This window comes from Geotrypetes seraphini, chromosome 2 (assembly GCF_902459505.1).
Source record: "Geotrypetes seraphini chromosome 2, aGeoSer1.1, whole genome shotgun sequence".
In the NCBI taxonomy this organism is placed as follows: Eukaryota; Metazoa; Chordata; class Amphibia; order Gymnophiona; family Dermophiidae; genus Geotrypetes; species Geotrypetes seraphini.
Genome location: NC_047085.1, coordinates 462,601,473 through 462,626,329, shown reverse-complemented (window position 1 = coordinate 462,626,329; position 24,857 = coordinate 462,601,473). Strand labels below are relative to the sequence as shown.

The window sequence follows — 24,857 nt, the reverse complement described above, 5'->3', positions numbered from 1 at the left end:
TTCCTATCTCCAATAGAATAAATCACCCTTCTAACACATATTATCTTTTCCCAAATATCCCCTTCCCCTCATTTTCATATCCTCCCTCATAGATGCCCAGAATAACAGATTTGGGGAGGTTAAGCTTTCTCTGCTTCAATCACAACCTTCCCCATATTCCTCCCATTGCCACCTCTTCTGCTGCTTTTGCTTCCCGGGACCAACAGTAGCAGTAATAAAAATAGAAAAGAAGCCTGGGTTTTCTCCATCTGAGTAAGCTACTGCTGTATTTGCAAGTCCTACCCCCTTTAATCTAATCTAATCTATTCCAGGATTCTTATATTCCACTAAATCCAACATAGTTCAGAGCAAATTACAAAATTATTATCATTACAAGAAAACTACAGAAATATAATATCTAGAGAGCTGAAAATTTCTATAACATTATAAAATCACTAGTGTTTAAGCCCGTTACATTAAAGGGTGCTAGAGTAGATGTCTGTCTGAGTTTTTTTCTTTGTCTCTCTCTCCTTGGACACTGTCTATCTGTCTGTCTGTTTCTCTGGCCTCCCTGTCTGTCTGTCATTCTTTCTTTCTCTCTCTCTCCTTGGCCGCTGTCTTTCTGTCTGGGGTTTTTTTTTTTTCTTTTCTTTCTCTGTCTCTCCTTGTCAGCTGGCTGTTTTTCTGTATTTTTTTTCTTTCTCTCTCTCTCCTTGGATGCTGTCTGACTGTCTGTCTTTCTTTCTGTCTGTCTCTCTGGCCCCCTGTCTATCATTCTTTCTTTCTCTCTCCTTTGCCACTGTCTGTCTATTTTTTTTTCTTTCTCTCTCTCTCCTTGGACGCTGTCTGTCTGTCTTTTTTTTTTTTTCTCTCCTCACTGCTGTAACCCCACGTAAGCGCTTTCCTGTGTCTGTACACGATTGTGAGGTGGAGTGGAGAGGACAATCGCGTACAGACGCAGGAAAGTGCTTGCGTGAGGTTACAGCAGTGAGGCGGGACTGTATGGTAACCACTGGAACCAGTGCAGCTTGTGTCCAGTGCTGGAGGAGATAAGAGCTGAAGGCGGTTGCGGACGCGACCACCAGACACTTAAAGCACAAGTTTACCCATAAAGAATCATTCGTTAGAATACTGAGGACCTCAAAATAGTTGGTCCAATATCTTGTCTCTTGCAGTTGATACTTTGATAGTTTTTCACTTTCTGCATGTTGCACTGCTTTCAGCTGTGTATTGCTGAAATTATCAGAAGCAATTAAGGAAAGATTTATAAACTATAGTCTATAAATCTTTCCTTAATTGCTTCTGATAATTTCAGATTTCACATAATCCACATTTTGGATTTGTAGATACTTACCTCAAACAAAGTTGTCATTTCTTTAATAATACATTAACTATTTTTTCTGGGGCCCTCCAAGTACCTACAAATCCAAAATGTGACCCTGCAAAGTTTGAGACTGCTGATTTAAACCAATTATGAGGTGCTAATTGCTCATTATCAGCGACAATAAATCCTTTTATTTTTCAATTAATGCTTTTATTGAAAAAGAAGCAATACCACTCCAATCACAAAACTAGAAGCAAGGACAGAGCGTTAGTAATAAAACAAAGCAGAAGGCATAACATTCACTAGACACAGTATCACTCCTACGCCACAGTATAATCGGTAGTAGAAAATCGATTCCTCACACAACCCAACCCCCCTTCCCCCATTCCAAGTAAAGAACTCAAAGATATTAACCATGAACAAAAGTCCATTGCTCAAAGGATCTCCATACTCTGTTAAATTTGCCCCACTTCAGTGTAGTCAATTTATAAAGCAAATGAAAATCATTCAATTTGCAGACAACCAATTTCCAATCTGGGGTGGTGGTCAAGTTCCAAAGCCACAACCACATAAGCGGCCGTCAAAGGAAGTTTGGAAAAGGCCACCTCCCCCTCCTCCTGGGCCGGGTCATTCATATTCAACAGGGCCATATCCTCAGTAACAACTTATCCCACTTTATTATTTTTTTATGTGACAGAGTGCTCTAAAAAACAATATAGATCTTCATCAAGAAACTAGTCATTATCTCTTAAGATGCTAGTTCTTCCATTTTGTGTTGCTAGATCTCCAAGGGAGGGCTATCCTCAATCGTCCAGAAGTGTAAGATAACTTCCTTAACTAAAACCAGAGCTTTGCTTAGAAACCTCCTCACACATGATCTATAAGGGGTTGTTGATCTCCTAATAGCAAGATGGTATAATCCCAGGACACCTCCTGCTGGATAGATTATTCTAAAGAAGCTAAAGCTGGGGTCCGAATAGTTATCTTAGGGGTGTCAGGGAGCGTCAGGGTGGAATATCAAGAATTATGTAATAGGTTATCTATCTAATCTAGTCTAATAAAATCTTACCCACGCATGCGCTGATAAAACGGCATGATCCCTGCCACCGTGATTTCTGTTCCGTGGCCATATTCTATTCTTATTTATTTAAAGACTTATTTATTTAATTTTCTATACCATTCTATATTTTGTGCCCAAGATGTACAACAAAAAGGGAGGTCCAAAAAGGGAGAAGCAATGAACAACTGCACCACATGTGAAAGTAAGTACCAACTTCCCCACACCCCCTCCCACAAGTTCCCCGCTCTTTCCCCTGCAGTTTAGTGAGCAACTCCGGGGTTAGGTACCAGTAGAGGAGGACATTATACCCATTCTCAATAGGGAGAGCCATTCCCAGGGAGGCCGTATGCCTCCACAGCAACTCCCAATCTTGCTGTGAAATAGATTTACCCAAATCAGTCTCCCTTGCTCGCATATATTTTAAAGCCCCCCCCCCCCTCCCCGCACATTCAAACACTGGTACATCTTGGAGATAATTCCTTTCTGAACCACAAATCTTTTTAATTCAGTTAGGCACACCAATCTAGGCGCCTAATTTTAGGCGTCTTTTATAGGATCTGGGCCTTATGTCTGTTACATTTCCTGCAATACCGCTCAAGAAGGGAGTCCTTTTGCACTTAGCTCTACAGGGGCAGTTCCCAACCATCTCCTCTAAAGCACAAAGCTCATGGATCATTTCTACTCACAAACCTTGTTTCTCGTTTTGTAACTCTGACTGTGGGTATTGCACCTACTTTTTCTGTAGGCAGACAAAGAACATGCATGGATCTAAAAAAAATCTCACTGCCATACGGTACGGGCACTACAGAGAGAGCTTCTTCTCTAACTCACTAAAAGCACGCGTGCTGTGAACCCACTCTACATGCTTATACCTCGAGGAGAAATGGTAATTATCAGGCAACTAGCTCATTCAAGTAATCTGCCATTTACTCAGGCAAATGGCTTTGGAAATTGTCTACCGTATTTTCACGTAGATAACGCGCACCCGTGTAAAACGCGCACACGGATATAGCGTGCGGAAACCTCAAATTTATGTACAGAAATTTTTATATACCGCGCACACCCGTATACCGCGCATGCTGCCCGACTCTCCTTTCGCCCGCCCCGACTCTCCTCTGGCCACCCCGACTCTCCTTTCGCCCGCCCCGACTCTCCTCTCCCCCTTGAAGTCCTGTCCCCACCCTGAAAGCCTGATGCCCCCCCCGACGTCCGATTCACCCCCCGCTGGACCGCTCGCACTCCCACCCGCACCCGCACCCCCACCCTGAAGGACCGCTCGCACCCCCACAGCCTCCCGACCCCCCCTCCATCATGTAGAAGCTTCTACCGGTGTCCTGCTGCTTTCTCTTGGCGGTCCCGGCCCTTCCGTGAGCCCTGCGCCTGCGTTGCTTCCTCTTCCAGCGGTTCGCCCTTTCTCTAACATCAATCCCTCTTGCCCCGCCGACTCGATCGGGGCAAGAGGGAGCTCAAGCCCTCTTGCCCCAGCCAACCGCGGCACCCCCGACACGATCGGGGCAAGAGGGAGCTCAAGACCTCTTGCCCCAGCCAACCGTGGCACCCCCGACACGATCGGGGCAAGAGGGAGCTCAAGCCCTCTTGCCCCCCCGACACGATCGGGGCAAAAGGGAGCCCAAGCCCTCTTGCACCGCCGACTCCCCAACTCCCCGACAATATCGGGCCAGGAGGGAGCCCAAACCCTCCTGGCCACGGCGACCCCTACCCCCACCCCGCACTACATTACGGCAGGAGGGATCCCAGGCCCTCCTGCCCTCAACGCAAACCCCCCCTCCCCCCAACGACCGCCCCCCCCAAATAACCTCCCACCGCCCCCCCAGCCGACCCGCGACCCCCCTGGCCGACCCACACCCCCTTCCCCGTACCTTTGTGTAGTTGGCCGGACAGACGGGAGCCAAACCCGCCTGTCCGGCAGGCAGCCAACGACGGAATGAGGCCGGATTGACCCATCCGTCCCAAAGCTCCGCCTATTGGTGGGGCCTAAGGCGCCTGGGCCAATCAGAATAGGCCTGGGAGCCTTAGGTCCCTCCTGGGGGCGGGGCCTGAGGCACATGGACCCAACCCGACCAGTGCCCAAGGCCCCGCCCCCAGGAGGGACCTAAGGCTCCAGGGCCTATTCTGATTGGCCCAGGCGCCTTAGGCTCCACCAGTAGGCGGAGCTTTGGGACGGATGGGCCAATCCGGCCTCATTCAGTCGTTGGCTGCCTGCCGGACAGGCGGGTTTGGCTCCCGTCTGTCCGGCCAACTACACAAAGGTACGGGGAAGGGGGGTGGAGGTGTCGTGGGGGTCGGCCAGGGGGGTCGCAGGTCGGCTGGGGGGTGCGGTCGGAGGTTCTTTGGGGGGGCGGTCGTTGGGGGGAGGGGGGTTTGCGTCGAGGGCAGGAGGGCCTGGGATCCCTCCTGCCCGTAATGTAGTGCGGGGTGGGGGTAGGGGGTCACCGTGGCCAGGAGGGTTTGGGCTCCCTCCTGGCCCGATATTGTCGGGGAGTTGGGGAGTCGGCAGGACAAGAAGGCTTGGGCTCCCTTTTGCCCCGATCGTGTCGGGGGGCAAGAGGGCTTGAGCTCCCTCTTGCCCCGATCGTGTTGGGGGTGCCGCGGTTGACTGGGGCAAGAGAGCTTGAGCTCCCTCTTGCCCCGATCGTGTCGTGGGTGCCGCCGTTGGCAGGGGCAAGAGGGCTTGAGCTCCCTCTTGCCCCGATCGTGTCGGGGGTGGCGTGGTTGACTGGGGCAAGAGAGCTTGAGCTCCCTCTTGCCCCGATCGTGTCGGGGAGTCGGCGGGGCAAGAGGGCTTGACGTTAGAGAAAGGGCGAACCGCCGGAAGAGGAAGCAGCAGGACACCGGTAGGAGCTTCTACATGATGGGGGGGGTCGGGAGGCTGTGGGGGTGCGAGCAGTCCTTCAGGGTGGGGGTGCGGGTGCGGGTGGGAGTGTGTGCGAGCGGTCCTTCGGGGTGGGGATGCGTTGGGGGGGGGAACTATGTAAAAAAATTTTATATAGCACGCTCACGCGTATACCGTGCAAGGCTATGCACGGTTTGTAAAAACACCTATAACGCGTGCGTTATATGCGTGAAAATACGGTACTCCATGCAGATATCATCTTAGGGATGAATTCAAACACTGCTGCCAGCTGTAAAAATGTTCTGCCTCTCCAGCACAGATATTTTTAAATAGAAATATCTAATTGTCTGGGGAAGGGCAGAAGGACCTACAATGATTGATGTGTCCAATGGAAGGATTTTTACCTCACAGCTCCCATTAGCTAGTCACAGTTTCATTCCTTCCAGCTCTTTCAGTCTCTGTTTAATATAGAAATCTTACTATGTTTCCTTCCTTACACTGGGTAGCAAGTTAAACATATTTATCTATCACAGAATCATAAACTTTTAACGGTTCATAGTCAGTCACGCGTGAGACACCAGTGCGCCGACAATGGAGGGCAGACAATTCAGTACAAGACACCAGCGCGCCGCGGGAAAACTTAGTTTTAAAGAGCTCCGAAGCAGGGTGTGAGTGGAGAACCCCCCCACACTTTACTGCATAGTGTTCGTGCTGCTGTTGGGGGGAGGGTTGGAACCCTCCATTATAGAGAAAATGGAACTTTTTCCGATTTTTTTCGGGAAAAGTTCCGTTTTCTCTATAATGTGGGTGGTTGCACCCCCCCACATCCCCCCCAAACGGCAGCGAGAACAGTATGCAGTAAAGTGGGGGCTTCCCCCCACACCCCCCGTCGGAGCTCTTTAAAACTAAGTTTTCCCGCGGCGCGCTTGTGTCTTGCGCCAATTGTCAGCACTCGATTGTTAACACGCTGGTGTCTGGCACGCGATTGTCCCGTCACCACTTTAAACACCTTATTATAGTTCCATCCAGTAGTATAGTAAGGGGGGAGGGGGAAGAGGTGGTCTGCCCTGAGCGCATCCTCCTCTCCGCCCTCTCCCCCACTCACTCCCGAACCCCCCTGCCGCGGGCCCCTTACCTCCCCTCATACCTCTTTAATTTTCCCAGCATGCACAATATCATGAACTTGCTACCCGCAGCAGTGTTGGCTCTCTCTGACGCCACTTCCTTGTCCCAAGCCAAGGAAGTGATGTCAGAGGCCGATTTAGACACCGTTTCCAGCAGGGTTGCCCACACTTTTTGGGCTTGTGACCTACTTTTAAAATGACCAAGTCAAAATGATCTACCAACAATAAAATTTAAAAAAAAACACAAAGCACACTGTACGCATAGAAAATGTTAATTATCATTCCTATTCCGGGGTTTTTTCAAAGAGGTCAAAGCAGATGACTCTATGCACTGTCACCTCAGTAACAACCATACAAAAATAGACAAATATACCCTCTTCCCTTTTTATTAAACCACAATAGCAGTTTTTAGCGCAGGGAGCTGCACTGAATGCCCAGCGCTGCTCTCGACGCTCATAGGCTCCCTGCACTAAAAACGCTATTGTTTAATAAAAGGGGGGGCCATAAAAGGCGGGCCATAGTGCAAAATATAGACATCAGATATAAATTCCGACACATTTTGATCACTAAATTGAAAATAAAATCATTTTTCCTACCTTTGTTGTCTGGTGATTTCATGAGTCTCTGGTTGCACTTCTTCTTCTTCTGACTGTGCATCCAATCTTTCTTCCCTTCTTTTAGCCTGTATGCTTCCTCGCCTCCAGACCTCATTCCCTCCCCCAACTTTTTCTTCCTTTCTCCCTGCTTCCCTTTCTTTTTTTCTCTCTTCATGCCCCCTTTCTTTATTTCTGTTTCCCTTCTTTCCTTCTGTCTCCCTGCCTGCCCCTTTCTTTCTTTCTCCCTGCCCTCCACCAAGCCGCTGCTGTCACCATCGGGGAACAGGCCCTAAAGCTTCCGCCGCCCCAAGCTCTCCCTGCTTCCCTGCGTCGTGCTGATCAGCATTCCTCTCCCCGACATCAATTCTGCCGTTGAAGAGGAAGTTCCGGCCCAGCCAGGCAGCGATTGGCTGGCCTGAATTTCCTCTCCGACGACAGAATTGACGTCGGGGAGAGGAAGGCTGATCGGCCCGGTAGATTGCCAAGACAAAGTGAGTATCACGGAGCCCGGGATGGGCTCCGCGATCGACTCACTTTGCCTTGGCGATCTACTGGTCGATCACAATCGACCAATTGGACATCCTTGGTTTACAGAATCTGGGCCTTAGGAGCCACAGTGGTATGAAGCATCAGATGTGCTGTTCACTGAAATGGAAGCAACTGAGATCACAAGAAATTTTGAAGGACTGTATGGTGCTGGGATCATTTGCACAAGAACAGGTGACTGGAAAAAAACAATGTTTTCTTACCTCTTCATTATCATCATTAGTGTGTCCACAGGTACGGTGGATATCTGGAAAAATATTTGACCAACCACTATTTGTACAGTTTTTGCTAATAGTTCCTGGGGAAAATAAAGATATTAAGGCATTTAATTTTGATGCATAAATAACTATAACCTTTAAATAGTCTTTGAATTATCTATACCGTATATCCTCAAATAGATTTTTGGGCCCAAAATGGGGGTCTTGTTTTATATTTGAGTCTACATTTGAGTACTTCTCTGACTACTTTAGTCTAAAAAAATATCAAAATTTAAACCTACCAGGGGTCTGGCTGTGAGGATTAGAGTCACGGGTCAGGGGCAGGCCTGACATGCAGTTAGGCAGCTGATTCCTCCCGGTAGCAGCTATGGCTGTCCTCCATGCTGTTTTCCAACAACCAGGAGGAGGAGAGAGTGAGGAGTCAGCGACACATCCAGATTGCAAGCAGCCCTACCTTCAGTTCCAGTCCCGTTAAAACCTCCACCTCCATCCGAAATCTCTCCTCATTACCTTTTATCATTTGCTTCTTCCAACATTACCTACCTGGGCTCTGGGGAATGGAGTCGCAGGTAAGGGACAGGTCTGACATACAGGCAGGCACCTGACTCTTCCCGGCAGCGGACCTCTATGCTGTTTGCCAGCTGCTGGGAGGAGGGGAGAGTGGGGAGTCAGCAGCAAATCTGGTTTGCAAGCAGCCCTGTCTTCGGTCCCGGTTCTACTAAACAATCTGGCAATAATGAAGCCAGACACCGTGTTGGCTTTCCATTTTGCCAAATCGCTATAGGCTCTGCCAGTCTCAATCCTGCCTCTCAAAATCAGGAAGTAACTTCAGAGGGGGGCGGGATTGAGACCGGGAGAGATTTGGGATGGAGGAGGAGAGAAAGAGAGAAAGATGAGGTGTTGGAGGAAAGAAGGGAGAAGATATGCTGGATAGAGGGGGCAAGACAATAGATTCTGGTTAGAAGAGTGAAAATAAAGGGGGAAAGAGAGAAAGAGAATATGCTGGAAGGGGGAAGAGAGGGAAGAGTTAGCAAAAGAAAAAAAAAAAAAGGAGAATAATAAGATGAGGGAGAAGGAAAGCTGTAAATAGAAGCAGATAGAGATCAGAAAAAATAAATGAAGGAAAACTGAAAGGAAAAAGTTAGTCAGAAATGGATGTAGGAGAGGAAATGAAGACAGGAAAGAGAAAAGAGGTAGATAGACTGCATACCCTAGAAAGAAAATTAAGAAAAGATAGAAGAAAGCAGAACCTGGGATAAACATGAATAAAATTGGCAGACAACAAAGGTAGAAAAAAAAATATATTTTAATTTCAAGAACAGAAAATGCAATTTTACTGTAAATTTGCACTGCTTTCTTTTTATATTCTAGTGTGTAGAGTGCTGTTTCTCTTTCTCTGGTGTTGAACTGCATACCTTACCAATTTTGACTTAAGTTTGTTTTTTGTCCACATTTATTTAAGTTTCTGGTTGCTTGTAGTTGTGTTTTCCTATGTAAGGGCCTTGTTGTGATATATGCATCACAGATATTTGTATTATGTTTAGTTACTTATGAGATAGCTGATGGGGAGGAAGGATGAACAGTCTTTATAGATTAGCTTGCCATGATAACCCAAATTTCCAACCTAGGTTTATATTCGAGTCAACCTTTTTTCCCCCTTTTTGGAGAGAAAAGAGGATACCTCAGTTTATATTCAGATCGTTTATATTCAAGTATATACAGTAGTTTGTTTCATACAACACCTAAAGGTATATAAATTAATATAGGAGCACATTTAATAAAACTTGGAGGTGAATAATTATGAAATACGTCTCCTTATAAACAAAGGCCTAAATTCTGTACATGATGTGCTGCAGTTCGGCAGCGGTAGGCATCCTGCCACCGCCTATCTGACCAATCAGGGGGCATGGTTTGTTTGGTTTTTTGTTTTTTTTTACAAAACTGAAGACACCAGTCTCATGCCTACGGAGGTGCATAGGGACACCTACGGATGCCAAAGGCCAGCGGTGGTATGTTTTGTGCCAGAAATGGCCATAGTCATACACAGGCATCACTATGCGCCTCTGTAGGCACGAGACCGGCATCTTAAATGTAGGCCTTTAACATACTGGCCTACATTTAAGGTACCCATTTTTTTTAAAAAAAAAAACAGATGTCATTCTAAGAGTGGTGCCTATGTGTGATCGATGCGTAATTGGCGGCTGTTTCTTAGATAGCCGCCAATACTGATGCCATTTATAGAATCCAGCCCAAAGGCACAGGTAATAAGACAGTAAGGGGTACAATCAAACGTGTAAAAGGAGCAAAGTATCCATAAATAATGCGATTGACTAACAAAGTCTTTAAAATACATTGAGCCCTTTCTACTAAAATGCATTAAGATTTGGGATTAAGGTACTATAAGTCAAAAATGTTAATGCATGGTTGGCCTAAAATTAATGCTGCATCAATAAGGAATGTTCCCAGTATTTTCACTGCAGGTTGTGTATTAACATTCAGATTAACATGCGGTACCTGCTTCCAGTTAATGCAAAATTAATATTCCAGACAAAGTAGGGTTAATTGGAAATATAAATGTGCATTTAAGTAAATATCTAGCTCATAATGAGCCTCCACACTTTATTTAATAAAATAAAAGTTCAACTTTTAAAATTTTCTGCTTTATATTTAATATTTATTGAATTCAATATATTCAAGCATACAACTTGTACAGAAAGGAAATTTAGCAAGAAATTAATACAAGTGAAAACATATATCAAAGAATATCACATATGAGCATAAATTTCTACTCAAGTCCACAAACAGATCCAAGAAGGGAAATAGGCGAATCAAAGAAATTATTTAAACCAGGCAATAACCAGTCGGATGAGATTAAAGCACCCTTTCTTAAACTAAGCACTTTCTTTCTCCAGAGATGCAGTTGAGAGAAAAGTTGTCAATTGAGATGGCTCAAAGAAAACATATTTATGAGAATGATAATTAACAACACATTTGCATGGATGTCGCAAGTAAAAGGTCGCCCCCAGAGATAAAACACCAGATTTCCTTAACAAAAATTCTCGTCTCCTTCTCTGCGTATCCTTGGCCAAATCTGGGAACATCTAAATTTTACAACCTAAAAACTCTTTTTGTTTATTTTTAAAGAAAAGTCTCAGCAACCAGTTTTTATCTGGTGCGAGAGCTACTGTCAAAAGTAAAGTTGCCGGGGTCACTAATTCTCTATCAGACATTTCCAAAATATTAGATATGTTCATTAAATCAAGTCCCAATTTCTGTTGTTGTTGCTGTTGTTGGTCTTGAGGCTTATTTGGAAGATAATAAACCTGCGTAAATGGTGGTAATGACTCTTCAGGAAGCTCCAATACTTCCGTCATGTATCGTTTCAACATTTCCCTTGGGGCTATCACAGAAACCCTAGGGAAGTTTATCAGTCTGAGGTTATTATTACGTGAAAAGTTTTCCATTGCCTCCATCTTCCTTCTTAAATTAGTATTGTCTTTGATTAATACCTCAGTAATTTGTTGGGAACCTTTTAATTCTTGATGAATGTTTTGTATTGAAGTTTTTGAGCCCTCAAGTTCAATCTTTCAATTTTTAATCTCAATTTCATGATTATTTAGCTTCTTTTCTAATTGTTGTAATTGCGGGTTAATGGATCTTGCCAAATTGGCTACCAGATCCCACAGAGAATCTAGTGTAACCTCTCGGGGCTTCACAATTTGAAATGGTTGTAGTTTTAATTTAGTTAGCTCACCCTCTGGCAGCGTGTCTCCTCCTGCAGTCTGTTGAATTCTCTCATCCCCCACTGCTTCCTCCTCAGTCTTCTCATTCAGACTCCTCTGCTCCAGCAGGGAGTCCTGCAGCACAGTCCCCCCGTGGTTTTCCTTAGCCTCCGAGAGGAGATGAACTCCAACCTCAGGAAGTTCTTCCTCTCGCGGGGAACTGGTCGATTGAGGGCATGGAGGAGGTGCTATTACTTCGGGGCTTAACGATGTCTCCGGCCCCATGGTGAGCGTCATTGACGCGCCTCCGCCAAGCGTCTCCTGCGGGGAACTCCCCGAATCTGTCGGCGTGCCCTGCATTCTCCTCATTAACTCCTCAATGCTCCCGAAGACGGCCGTTCTGGAGCGCTGCGAGGCTCTAGCAGCGCTACATAGAAACATAGAAACATAGAAAGATGACGGCAGAAAAGGGCTATAGCCCATCAAGTCTGCCCACTCTACTGACCCACCCCATTAAGTCTGAGTACTAATGACCTAGTTCCTTAACTCGACCCTCGTAAGGATCCTACTAGGGCATCCCATTTATTCTTAAAGTCAATAACGCTGGTGGCCTTGATCACCTGCTCTGGAAGCTTGTTCCAGTGATCTACAACCCTTTCTGTGAAGAAATACTTCCTTATGTCACTATCGAATTTCCCTCCTCTGAGTTTGAATGGATGCCCCCTTGTGACCGAGGGTCCCCTGAGAAAGAAGATGTCTTCTTCCACCTCGACACGTCCCGTGATGTATTTAAATGTCTCAATCATGTCCCCCCTCTCCCTGCGCTCCTCTAGAGTGTAGAGCTGCAATTTGTTTAGTCTTTCTTCGTACGAGAGATCCTTGAGCCCCGAGATCATCCTAGTGGCCATCCGCTGAACCGACTCAACTCTAAGCACGTCTTTACGGTAATGTGGCCTCCAGAATTGCACACAGTACTCCAGATGAGGTCTCACCATGGTTCTGTACAGTGGCATTATGACTTCAGATTTGCGGCTAACGAAGCTTCTATTGATACATCCCATAAGTTGCCTTGCTTTGGATGAGGCCTTCTCTACTTGTTTGGCGGCCTTCATGTCTGCACTGATGATTACTCCCAAGTCTCTTTCTTCTGAAGTCCTAGCTAGTGTTTCTCCATTTAAGGTGTAAGGTTTGCATGGATTTCTGCTACCGAGATGCATAACCTTACATTTCTTAGCGTTGAAGCCCAGCTGCCATGTCGAGGACCAGTTTTCCAACGTAAGCAGATCCTGCGTCATACTATCCTGCAGATTGCTTTCACTTACTATATTACATAGTTTGGCGTCATCAGCGAATAGAGTTACTTTACCCTGAAGCCCTTGGGTCAAGTCTCTTATGAATATGTTAAAAAGGAGTGGACCCAGGACCGAGCCTTGTGGCACTCCGCTGGTCACCTCCGATGTCTCAGAGAGGGTGCCGTTGACCACCACCCTCTGACGTCTTCCACTCAGCCAATCTTTGACCCATGCAATTAGTGTCTCACCTAACCCCATAGATTTCATCTTGTTTAATAGTCTACGGTGTGGGACGCTGTCGAAAGCTTTACTGAAATCTAAGTACACTATGTCCAGAGACTCTCCCGAGTCCAGCTTTCCTGTTACCCAATCAAAGAAGCCGATAAGATTGGATTGGCATGACCTTCCCCTAGTGAATCCATGTTGACTAGGATCCCTTAGATTCCCCTCATCCAAAATCGTGTCTAATTTACATTTAAGTAATGTTTCCATGAGTTTACACACTATTGATGTGAGACTCACTGGTCTGTAATTTGCAGCCTCCGCTCTGCAACCCTTTTTGTGCAGAGGAACGACGTTAGCTGTTTTCCAGTCCAGGGGGACTCTCCCTGTACTTAGGGAGAGATTGAAGAGCATGGTTAATGGTTCCGCCAGGACATCGCACAGCTCCCTGAGTACTCGTGGGTGCAATTTGTCTGGTCCCATGGCTTTGCTCACCTTGAGTCTTGACAGTTCGCTGTAAACATCAGCTGGTGAGAACCCAAAATTCTGAAATGGGTCTTCCTTGCTTGGCTTTGCTTCCAGCTGTGGCCCGTGTCCAGGTGCCTCGCAGGTAAAGACTGAGCAGAAGTAATCGTTCAGTAGTTTGGCTTTTTCGGAATCTGTTTCCACATAAATCCCATCTGCTGTTCTAAGACGTACTATCCCGTTTGTGTTCTTCTGCCTGTCACTAATATACCTGAAGAAGGATTTGTCCCCTTTCTTAATGTTCTTTGCTAGAGTTTCTTCCACTCGAAGTTTGGCCTCCCTGACTGCTGTTTTGACTGCTGCAGACCTTGTTTTGTATTCAATGTTAGCTTCTTTCTCCCCGGTGCGTTTGTATGAAAGAAATGCTCTTTTCTTGTCCTTGACTAGGTGTGAGACCTCATCAGTGAACCAACGGGGTTTCTTCTTCCTTTGTTGTTTATTTACCGATTTTATGTAGCGGATAGTTGCTTCGTGTAGTGTCCTTTTCAGTGTTGACCACATAGCTTCCACTTCGTAAGTTGTTTCTTGAGCCTGTAGCGTCTGATGGACGAAATCGCCCATGCTTGCGAAGTCAGTGCCCCGGAAATTGAGTACCTTCGTTTTTGTTTGTGATCTAGGGAAGCCCTTTCTAAGGTTGAACCATACCATGTTATGGTCACTGGTTGCCAGCGTTTCTCCCACCGAGACTTCCGTGACGCTTTCCCCGTTCGTAAGTATCAGGTCCAGGATGGCCTGGGCCCTAGTGGGCTCTAGTACCATTTGTTTGAGCTGTACTCCCTTCATGGATGTTAATATCCTCTTGCTACTACAAGTTGTTGCTGAGAATGTGTTCCAGTCTACATCAGGCATGTTGAAGTCCCCTAACAGGACAACGTCCCCCCGTAAGGTGATATTCTCAATGTCTTCAATTAATTCTGTGTCTTTGTCCTCCGATTGTCTTGGAGGTCTGTATACCACACCGAGGTATAGGCATTTTTCTCCGCCTCTGGCCAGGTTTACCCAGATGGATTCCCCAGTGTACTTGACATCTGTGATCCTAGTTGTCTTGATGTTCTCTTTGATGTAAAGTGCTACCCCACCTCCCAACTTACCCTCCTCTTCGGCATCGCAACAGGTAAAGGTTGAAAGTAGAAAAAAAGTATTTTAAGGAGTTCCCGGGAGAGTGAAAACTCAAGCGACTCCTCATGCAGCCATCTTGGATCCAATTTTCTATTGCATAATGAATCCCATTAAGACAACCCTCAAGTGATTAAATAGGAGGCAGATATATCATACATTATTGACAGTTCTCAGTGCATGGGACCTCCCATAACATATGTTATCACAAGTCCGCATTCTGTCATTTCTCTTCCAAAATAATTATCATTTATACCAAAACCTCCATCCCATCCCTTACCTTGTGAAATTTTTTTATGTTTTTATGTACATTTGTATGTGACTATTGGTGTTTATCACTTATTTAAAATACTGTATGTGATGTGTATCGGTTATGTAAAATTTAATTTGACTGGCCTTGCTGTTATCAAAATTTATAAGTTTATAAAATAGAGCCTTTCTGTTCATGAGACTTCTATCATTTCTACCAATCAGCAACACTTTGCTTAAATAGCAATTTGCTAATCCAACGCAGGATGGGGGGGGGGAGGGTGGTAAAAGGAAGGGAGAGAGATGCTGCTGGACCTGGCAGAAAGGGAGGGAAAGGAAAGGTGCTACACACTGGAAGGGAGGGTGAGATGGTGCATGGGGAGAAAGCATGTTGGGTTGGGGGGATGCTACTCAAGGGATGAGGCAAGGACAAAGAGAGAAAGCATGTAGGAGGCAAAAAATGGACTCATGGAGAAGGCGAGATGGATAGGGAGGACAGCAAGAAGGGAAGGAGAAATATTACACTGGGGAAGGGGGAGAGGGCAGAGAGTGAAATGTTGGACTCATGAAGGGAGAGAGAGATGTTGGTTGGGGGAGGGAAAGAGGATCAGAGGAGAAGCATACAGGAGGAAGAGAGAAAAAAATGTTGGACAGGTGGAAAGAAGGGAGAAATGTTGGACTGAGAGGGGGGCCAGAAAGGAGAAAGGGAAAAAGAAATGTTACACTGGGGGGGAAGGAAGGAAGGAGAGAGATGTCAGACCATGGAAATAGGGAGGGTAGGAGAGAGAGATAGGAAGGGTAGGTATGAGGGCCGCAGAAAAAAATAGTTAATGTCTTATTAAAGAAATGACATTTTTCATGAGGTAATATTCTTTATAGTTTATAAATCTTTCCTTTAACAGTTAAAGGAAAGATTTATAAACTATAGTTTACCTCATGCAAAATTGTCATTTCTTTAATAAGACATTAACTATTTTTTTTCTGAGGCCCTCTAAGTACCTACAAACCCAAAATGTGGCCCTGCAAAGGGTTTGAGTTTGAGACCACTGTTCTAGAGTCATCCTTAGCCCCGACTATCTGAGAGGCACAGGTGTAGGGGGGGACGATCCGCCCTAGGCACGGTCTTTCTCTCCCCCCCCCCCCCACTGCCGTGAGCATGCGTTCCTTTCCTTCCCTCCTACCTCTTTAATTTTTCCTGCGCGAGCAGCATTATGAACTTGCTGCCCTTGTCGGTGTCGCCTCTCTCTGACGTCACTTCCCGATCCCCATGCCTAGGAAGTGACATCAGAGGGATAGCCGACATGACACGGGCAGTAAGTTCACGCAATTGCTCTTGCCTGGAAAATGAAAAAGGTACAGGGGAAGGGAAGGGGGACGCGCGTACGGGGGTGAAGGAATAGGGTGGAGAAGAGGGCAAGGGAGGGGGTACCACCACTCCAGGCACCACTTACCCTCGCTACGTCACTGCTGAGAGGTCTGCCACATTTATATTTGACGGTAAGGAAGTTTATTCTCTGATATGAGGACTTGTTCAAAGAGTGAGAAAGCAGCTAGAGAGACTGGCAAGCAGAGATATGAAACGAAAAATAGTCAACGTTTCTATTAAAGAGGTGACATTTGATTGTTTCGGCCAGACACCGAACCATAATTAACTCTGCATGTTTGTAGAGTCTTCTCGTCTGACTGGCAAAGCCAGTCACAGGTAGAACTGAGTATTTATTACTTGTTTAAGGAGTTCAGAATAATAATTATAAGTAACAGTAAGTAAATCAACATTATGGTCTGCTCCAAAACAATGTGCGAGCAGTATATACACTTCTTGGTTGCGTTTTTTTTTTATTGTTCCCAGTGACTAACGCAGGAGGAATTTATAGAAGTCAAAATAGGACCCTGTCACATAACATTAGAGTTTATTTCTAGTATTTATAGACTGCCAATGCAATAAAAAGCTTGAGGCTAAATATAACAGCTAAGAACTATGCTTAACAATCTGATAAAGCAAAGAACCAGCCAATCAAATTTATACATTTCAAGCCTAACTCTATAGAGGGCGTCTAGGTAGGTGCTGCTAGGTGCCCTATCCACAGATGCCTGGTGATGCCTAAATTAAATTTTACTGACCTAAGCCATACGTGCACACCCCCCCCCCCCCCTTCCCTTCCCATGTATCTTTTTAATTTTCCAGGCAAGAACAACAGCATGAACTTACTGCCCGTGTCATGTCGGCTATCCCTCTGATGTCACTTCCTAGGAACGGGATCAGGAAGTGACATCAGAGAGAGGTGACACAGACAAGGGCAGCAAGATCATAATGCAGCACACGCAGGAAAAATTATATATAATATGGGCTCTTTTTTTCAAGCTGCGCCAGCGGTTTAATATGTGTAAAAACGCGTGTTAAACCGCTGGCTTTGCTAGCCGCTAACGCCTCTCTTGAGCAGGCGGTAATTTTTAGGCCCGCGCGGGGGATAACGTGTGATGAAAAGTCACGCGTGTTAACCCCACTAGCGCGGCTTGATAAAAGGAGCCCTATATATAGAGACAGTAGATAGTTTTAAGTATTTGGGAATTATAATTGACTGTCATTTGAATTTTGAGAAGCAGGTTTCATCTACAGTTGCAAAAGGATTTGGGGCATTAAGACAACTTAGAGCTATTCGAGATTTCCATGTTTTTGGTTCTATCTAAATTGGATTATGGCAACTTGGGATATGTGGGAATAACAGTAGGGCAACTGAAACGTTTACAAACAGTACAAAACGCGACAATTCAGCTGTTAGGTCGCACACACATCTATGATCATGTAACTCCATTATATATTTGAAATTCCATTGCTTACCAATGGAATTTAGAATTAAATTTAAAATCCTGATGCTGGCACATAGGGCATTATTTGAGGTACAACCATTATATCTCTCTAATCTAGTGTTATTTTACACACCTAGTCACTCGAGATCTTTAAATGACAATAGAGTAGCTGTTTCCCATATCTCAAAGGCTTACCTTGCGTCAACCAGAAATGGTGTATTTTTCTACTTGGTTCCAATACTGTGGAACGATTTACCAGTAGAGTTAAGGAAGGAAGAATCATTTCAAATTTTAAGAGACATCTAAAAGCACATTTTTTTCAAATGGCTCTCCTGAATTGAATAATGGAATGGGGACCGCAATCTGCCTTAATTTGTATGAATTTGTACTGATTTGGGTTGATTTATTTCATCTAACAGTTTTAGTGGACATGTTTTAGAAATGTTAATTTCTTTGATGCTCTCGAGCTCTGCCAGTGACGGATCTGTGACGTGTGCTGTGCCGGGAGTTGTATTAAGACCTGCACTAAAATATGACTGTTTGCTATCAGGCCACTTCAGAGACTTTTCTATCTCTTAAATTTGTTTTATTTTATTTTTAATTTTTTTATCTTCTTTCATTCTTTCTATTCTCTATTTCTGTGATTTTTGATCTTGGAAATGTATTACATATTTTTAGTTTATCAGGTACTTTAGCTAGATTGTGAGCCTTCAGGACAGATAGGGGAGTTTTTCTCAAGAACCTAATTTCATTTTTAGTTTGATACATTGTAAACCGCTTAGGTCAGTAAAATGCAAGAGCGGTATGTCAAATCTTAAATAAACATAAACATAAATTCACATGCAACTACATTATTTTTTAATTGGTTAAATGGTGTGCCGTATGCCTGAAAGAAACTGCCTGAATCCCTACGACGGGCTCCATCTCTGGCAGTGTTCAAGTCCATGTCAGAAGCCCACTTCTTCGAGGCTGCTTTCAACTCATAATTCCTCTCACCTTGGGTTCTGCATCCTCCAACCCCATATGCCATTTCTGTCTGTCAGTGTTAGATTGTAAGCTCTTCTGAGCAGGGACCATCTATTAAATGTCAAAATGTGCAGCGCTGCGTAAGCCTTTCAGCGCTATAGAAGTGATAAGTAATAGTAGCAATTGACAACGCCATCAAAAACTGATTAACAAACAATTTTAACGACATCCAACAGGAAAGGAAAAACAATGCTCAGCTAGTCAGCTAACCGGAAGGAGAGTGAATGTGAGCTGACTAGCTGAGCATTGGTTTTCCTTTCCTGTTGAATGTCGTTAATATCTACTTAATTGGATTACAATTTCTGAGCCCTCCAACCTCAAGTCTTGTCTCCTGATGACGCTTTCTGAGAAACACCAACTAAGCTAATAAAGGGTATGGGGGACCTCTCATATACTGACAGACTGAAAAAGCTGGGGCTTTTCTCACTGGAAAAGCGATGACTTAGAGGAGACATGATAGAAACCTTCAAGATCATGAAGGGCATAGAAAAAGTGGACAGGGACAGATTTTTCAAACTATGGGGAACCACAAGTACAAGGGGGCACTCAGAGAAATTGAAAGGGGAGAGGTTTAGAACAAACGCCAGGAAGTTCTTTTTCACCCAGAGGGTGGTGGATACATGGAACGCGCTACCAGAGGATGTGATAAGCAGAAGCACGCTACAGGGCTTCAAAGAAGGTCTGGACAGGTACCTGGAGGACAAAGGGATAGAGGGGTACAGATAAGAGTAGAGGTAAGGTTATAGGGATAGGATTAGAGGTAATTTATAAAATTTGTCAGAGACCACTGTTCAGGCAGTAGGCCTGATGGGCCGCCGCGGGAGTGGACCGCTGGGCGAGATGGACCTCTGGTCTGCCTCAGTGGAGGCAACTTCTTATGTTCTTATGTGTAGAGCAAGGCTGGGCTTTAATTGAAGACAACAATTTTGACAAGAAAATATAGAAGATTGTATCAGTTTCCACTGGAGGACTGTTAATAGTAGGCAATATTGAAAGAAAAATTTTGCTGAAGGACTTTTATAGGTGTATACACTTTTTAGATTGTACTATTGCACTTCTACAATGGGTGAGGGGTTTGGGGTTTGTGTGACATGTTTCATTTTGATACAGAAATACTTTGTAATGTGAATTAATTTTGATTCTATTATATTTATTAGCAATTTATAGATAGTTTGCTTAATTTTTTTATTGTATTAAGCTTCTAGCCACTCACCTCCTCATTAGCCTTTTTATATATAACTTTTTTCATTTTTCTGTTTTTAAATACATCTTTAAATACTAAATTAACTTATCTTAAAGGCTGGTTAGGTTGATTTTTTTTCTGTCCGTCGGCTTGGATAAGAAATAAATCAACCTAACCAGCCTTTAAGATAAGTCAATTTATTATTTAAAGCTGTATTTAAACAGAAAACCAAAAAAAGTAATATATAAAAAAGCTAATGAGATGGGTGGCTGGCAGCTTAATGCCACGAAAGGTTTCTTTGGGCATCGAGTGCCACCGCTGAAGCCTTTGTAAAAGATTTTTTATAAAAGGGTTTCTACATATTTATAAAGCTCTGTGTTTATATCCTGCACAAGGAGTGAGGAACACTGCAGGAGATAGCATCACTAGGATCTCTGAAATCTGGTATCTTAGCTTCAGCTTTTGTGGTTCTGGAAGAAAAACACAGCCCTCTTCCATATTGGGATTTTGGGGGGGGGGGGTTCAGTTCCAAAATTTTATTGAAATTTTATATAGTAGCATACAGTAAAGCAGGAGAAGCATATTAAAACAAATTGCTCATAGCACTATTAACACAAAGCTTAGGATATTAAAAGGCAAAATCCTTGAAATGAAACTCCGTTCCCCCATCCCATTTGCAGAGGGTGGAAAACCAACATCCATCCATATCTACATGCATACATCTCCAATCTTTCACTATAATTTAATTACTATCTGCAAACTCTTGTATGGGCGCTCATATTGATCTAAATTTGGCTCTTTTACCTCTCTTCTCCATTATGAACGCCTCATAATGGAGAAACACAATTAATTCTACCAAAATTGGAAAGACAACAAGGATGCATTGTTCCAGGTTTTCAAAATGGTTTGGATTGCTACAGCAGCAAGTATAGCTACCAGTCTTTTATGAAGCATATTGAAGCAGATCCCCCAAGTATCCCAGGGAATGTGTCGGCTCCAAATGGCTCTTGCAAAAACTGATGATCCAACCCAGCTCCTGCAGGAGTTTGATAACCTGCACCACAGCTTTCTCACCCTCGACCTTGGGTGGAGCTCTGATCAGCCAATCATCCAAGTAGGAATGTTTCTGTAGCCTTGCCTCGCGCAGGCTCACTGCTGCAACGACCATCACCTTGGCGAAGGTATGAGGCGCTGTTGCCAGACCGAATAGGAATGCTGAGAACTGGTAATAACTGCCCAGCATATGGAATTTCAGGAACTTCCTGTGAGAAACCAAAAGGACCTAATCCGCTAGGGATGCAGGACCTAACATGGTTCGCGTTTCGACAAAAAGTCTTCTTCAAGGGTCCCTGGGGGTTCTATAATGGTGGGAAAGCTAATATGTGGGGAGCTGGAAGTGAGACACTGCTTGCATTTGCAATGGATAGGAACTTCCTGTGATCCAGACTTTTGTGGATATGCAAGTAAGACTCTGTCAGATCCAGAGAGGCTAGAATTCTCCAGGATAAAGTATATGGAGTATTTATTTGATCTTTAAGCATGTCCTCCCAAAGGTGCTCAGAACGGGTTACAAATCAGGTACTCAGGCATTTTCCCTATCTGTCCCGGTGGGCTCACAGTCTATCTAATGTACCTGGGGCAGTGGAGGATTAAGTGACTTGCCCAGAATCACAAGGAGCAGCACAGGGTTTGAACCCTAAACTCAGGATGCTGAAGATGTAGCTTTAAACACTATGCCACATTATCTTCCTATGCCTAAGCCCGATACTTCAGCTGGTATCAGTTCTATGGCTTGAATATCCAGTAGCCGTTGAACAGTTGCTCAGACCCTAATCGCTTTCTCTGACCGTCCAGCTGGAGAGTTCACAAATAAGTCCAGTAAAAGATGATAAAACTTGAGCTTGTAACCTTCTTAAATGATGTTCAGTGGTCCGAGCAAATAATTTCCCAGGCCTCCCATTAAGATGACAACCTCCCCCTATCCGTGGAGTTTGGGTTACTGTCCTGGTGTCATGGGGATTTCATAGAGGCTGCTTTGAGGTTCAAACTAGAGGTAAATTTATGGATGATACAAAGTTATTCAGAGTAGAGAGGACACAGAAGGATTGCAAAGACCTACAAAGAGACATAAATACACTTGAGGAATGGGCCGCGAAATGGCAAATGAGGTTCAACGTGAATAAGTGCAAGGAGATGCATGTCTGTAACAAAAATCATATGCACGAATACAGGATGTCCGGAGAGAACCCCCAGGAAAGAGACTTGGGAGTACTTGTAGACACGTCAATGAAACCGTCTGCGCAATGTGTGGTGGCGACGAAAAGGGCAAACAATGCTAGGAATGGTTAAGAAGGGGATTATGAACAGATCTGAAAAGGTTATCATGCAGTTATAATGGGCCATGGTACGCCCCCCACCTGGAATACTGCATCCATCACTGGTCGCCGTACATGAAAAAGGACATAGTACTATTCGAAAGGTTCCAGAGAAGAGCGACAAAAATGGTTAAGGGACTGGGGGAGTTGCCGTACAATGAGAGGCTAGAGAAACTGGGCCTCTTCTCCCTTGAAAAGAGAAAAATGAGAGGGGACATGATCGAAACATTCAAGATATTGAAGGGAATTGACTTAGTAGAGAAAGAGAGATTGTTCACCCTCTCCAAGGTGACGAGAACGAGAGGGCACTCGCTAAAGTTAGAAGGGAAAAGGTTCCAAACATAAGGAAATTCTTCTTCACCCAGAGAGTGGTAGAAGTCTGGAATGCTCTTCCGGAGGCTGTTATAGGGGAAAGCACCCGTCAGGGATTCAAGACAAGGTTAGATAAGTTCCTACTGGAACAGAACACACACAAGTAAGGCTAGACTCAAATAGGACACTGGTCTTTGACCTAAGGGCCACTGCGTGAGCACACTGCTGGGCACGATGGACCACTGGTCTGACCCAGCAGCAGTAAATCTTATGTTTTTATGATTGAGCTCTCCTGGAGCCTCCAAATCTCTATTCAGAAGACCTCGCTGAAGATTGACAAAACCATTGTAAGCCATGAAAATTACCACAACTTGACCCCCCCAGGAGCATGTGGTCTACTGTTTGGCAAAGACTTAGGGCAACGATCTGTCACACTGCTTATGAGATCATCCAGCCCCTTTCCAAATTACATTTGGCCCCTAAAAGATAGTCTGCTTGAAGTGGCTTCCATTTTGTGTGTAGAAGGAAAAAAACTGAGGAATTACAACACAGCACAGTGAGACAGGAGGCGGAGCTGGGAGAGAAAAAAATATGGATGATTTCTTCTACACAATTCATGACTAGAGGTGAATAGCCCACTGGTTCAAAATTCATATGCCTTTTGCACTAGAATATAAGTTTTAACTTACACCTGCTGCTTGGAAGCACAAATCAAATTCAGCATTCTATTGAACATATGCATTTATCACAAACATTTATACTTTCTCAAGTTAGTTGCTTATTTTGTTTCTTTGGAATATTGTTAATAATTTTTTGCTTCTACATTCGTTTATGCACAATGACACAAGTCAGCTTCAAGTCAAACACATACACGGTCAAGTCACATTATTATGACTACCTACTAATATCCAGAATAACTGCCTCTTGCAGCATGGATGGCAGCCATTGAAGTGACTGTGCTGGATGGTGGTTAGAGGTATCTGGAGCCATGCAGATTGCAATGCTTTTGACAATTGCTGATGGGTGCAATCCATTGGTGGTGGATCCAGTCAATGTGGTGAAGGCCTCTCTGTTGATTAGATGGCATCGCCTTGATCAGCCATGATTACAATTACACTGTAATTTATTTGGCTCATTTTGCAATCCTTTACTTGTGACTTTTAGCAGTACCGGACCCTGGAAGAAGGTCTTTCATGACCAAAACATGGCCCGTGTCGGGTCTATACGACAAATCTTTTACTATGTATTTTTGTATTTTTTAATTGGTACTTTTATATTGCTTTCTTTGATCTGCACCTTGTTCAAATAAAGACTTCATCAAGATCAATTCCACAGTTTTTCTTCTTGTTTTTGGATCCTGTCATTGAACATGCTGATCAAAGTGGTTCCAAATGTGCTCAATTGAGTTAAGGTCTGGGGTATTCAGAGGCCAGGGAAGTAGCTGGAAGTCTTGGTTGTGTTCTGCGAACCACTTGTGAACAATTTTGACGGTATGACAAGTCGCACTCTCCTGTTGAAAGATCCCATTGACCATAGGGAAGACAGTCAACATGTACAGGTGTATTTGATCAGCAAAGATGGAGAGATACCCATATCAGTTGAGAGTGCCTTCCAGAGGTATCAAGGGACCCAGACCAGACCACAACGTTGCCGCTACCACCTTGTGTGCTTTCAACAATGATTGCTAGGTGTTTGTTCTCGGCAGTTTCTTGCCTGACACAGCAACGTCCATCCGTTCAATGGAGCTCAAAACATGACTCATTGAAGAAGGCAACCCTCTGCCAGTCAGTGCAAATTCAATTTCGGTACACCTGAACAAATTGCAGTCATTTTTTGCGATGAATCCTCATGAGCATGAGTGCAATCACTAGCTGTCTGCTCCGGCGCCCCATTCACAACAGGGTTCGCTGCACAGTCATTTTACACACACATCTGGAAGCTCCCTGGTTCATTTAGATGGCAAGTTGCTCCATAGTAGCATGCCAATCAGCCCATACCTTCCTGAGTAGCTGATGTTCACCTCTTGCATCGATGGCTCATGCTGCCCCACAGTTACCTTGTTGGGTCATCAAAAAGGTTTCATTCATCCACTCATGGTAACACTTTACCCATAGCAATTCATAAACTCTGCCTTATCTGAAATGCTGCCGCCCTTGGCCCAGTAACTGATGATCATGCCTTTTTCAATGTCTGATAAATCACGCTTTTTCCCCATGACAGCCACGGTTGCTATATTGGCAGTTAGCTGACATCCCACCTTATATACCCACAAAGTCTGCACGTGACACGTTCATTGGCTGTGCTTCCCTGATGTCAGATGTGGGCG

General features: G+C 44.5%; 1 protein-coding gene across 6 annotated transcripts in view; it reads right to left on the bottom strand.

The window, feature by feature from the left end:
• VIPR2 (vasoactive intestinal peptide receptor 2) overlaps positions 1 to 24,857 on the bottom strand; it is a 118,702-nt gene that overhangs the window by 56,521 nt on the left and 37,324 nt on the right. For all 6 annotated transcript variants that reach the window (XM_033931580.1, XM_033931582.1, XM_033931579.1 and 3 more), the window contains one exon: positions 7,687 to 7,781. In XM_033931580.1, coding sequence (XP_033787471.1) covers positions 7,687 to 7,781 — 95 coding nt within the window. The remainder of the gene's footprint in view (positions 1 to 7,686; positions 7,782 to 24,857) is intronic.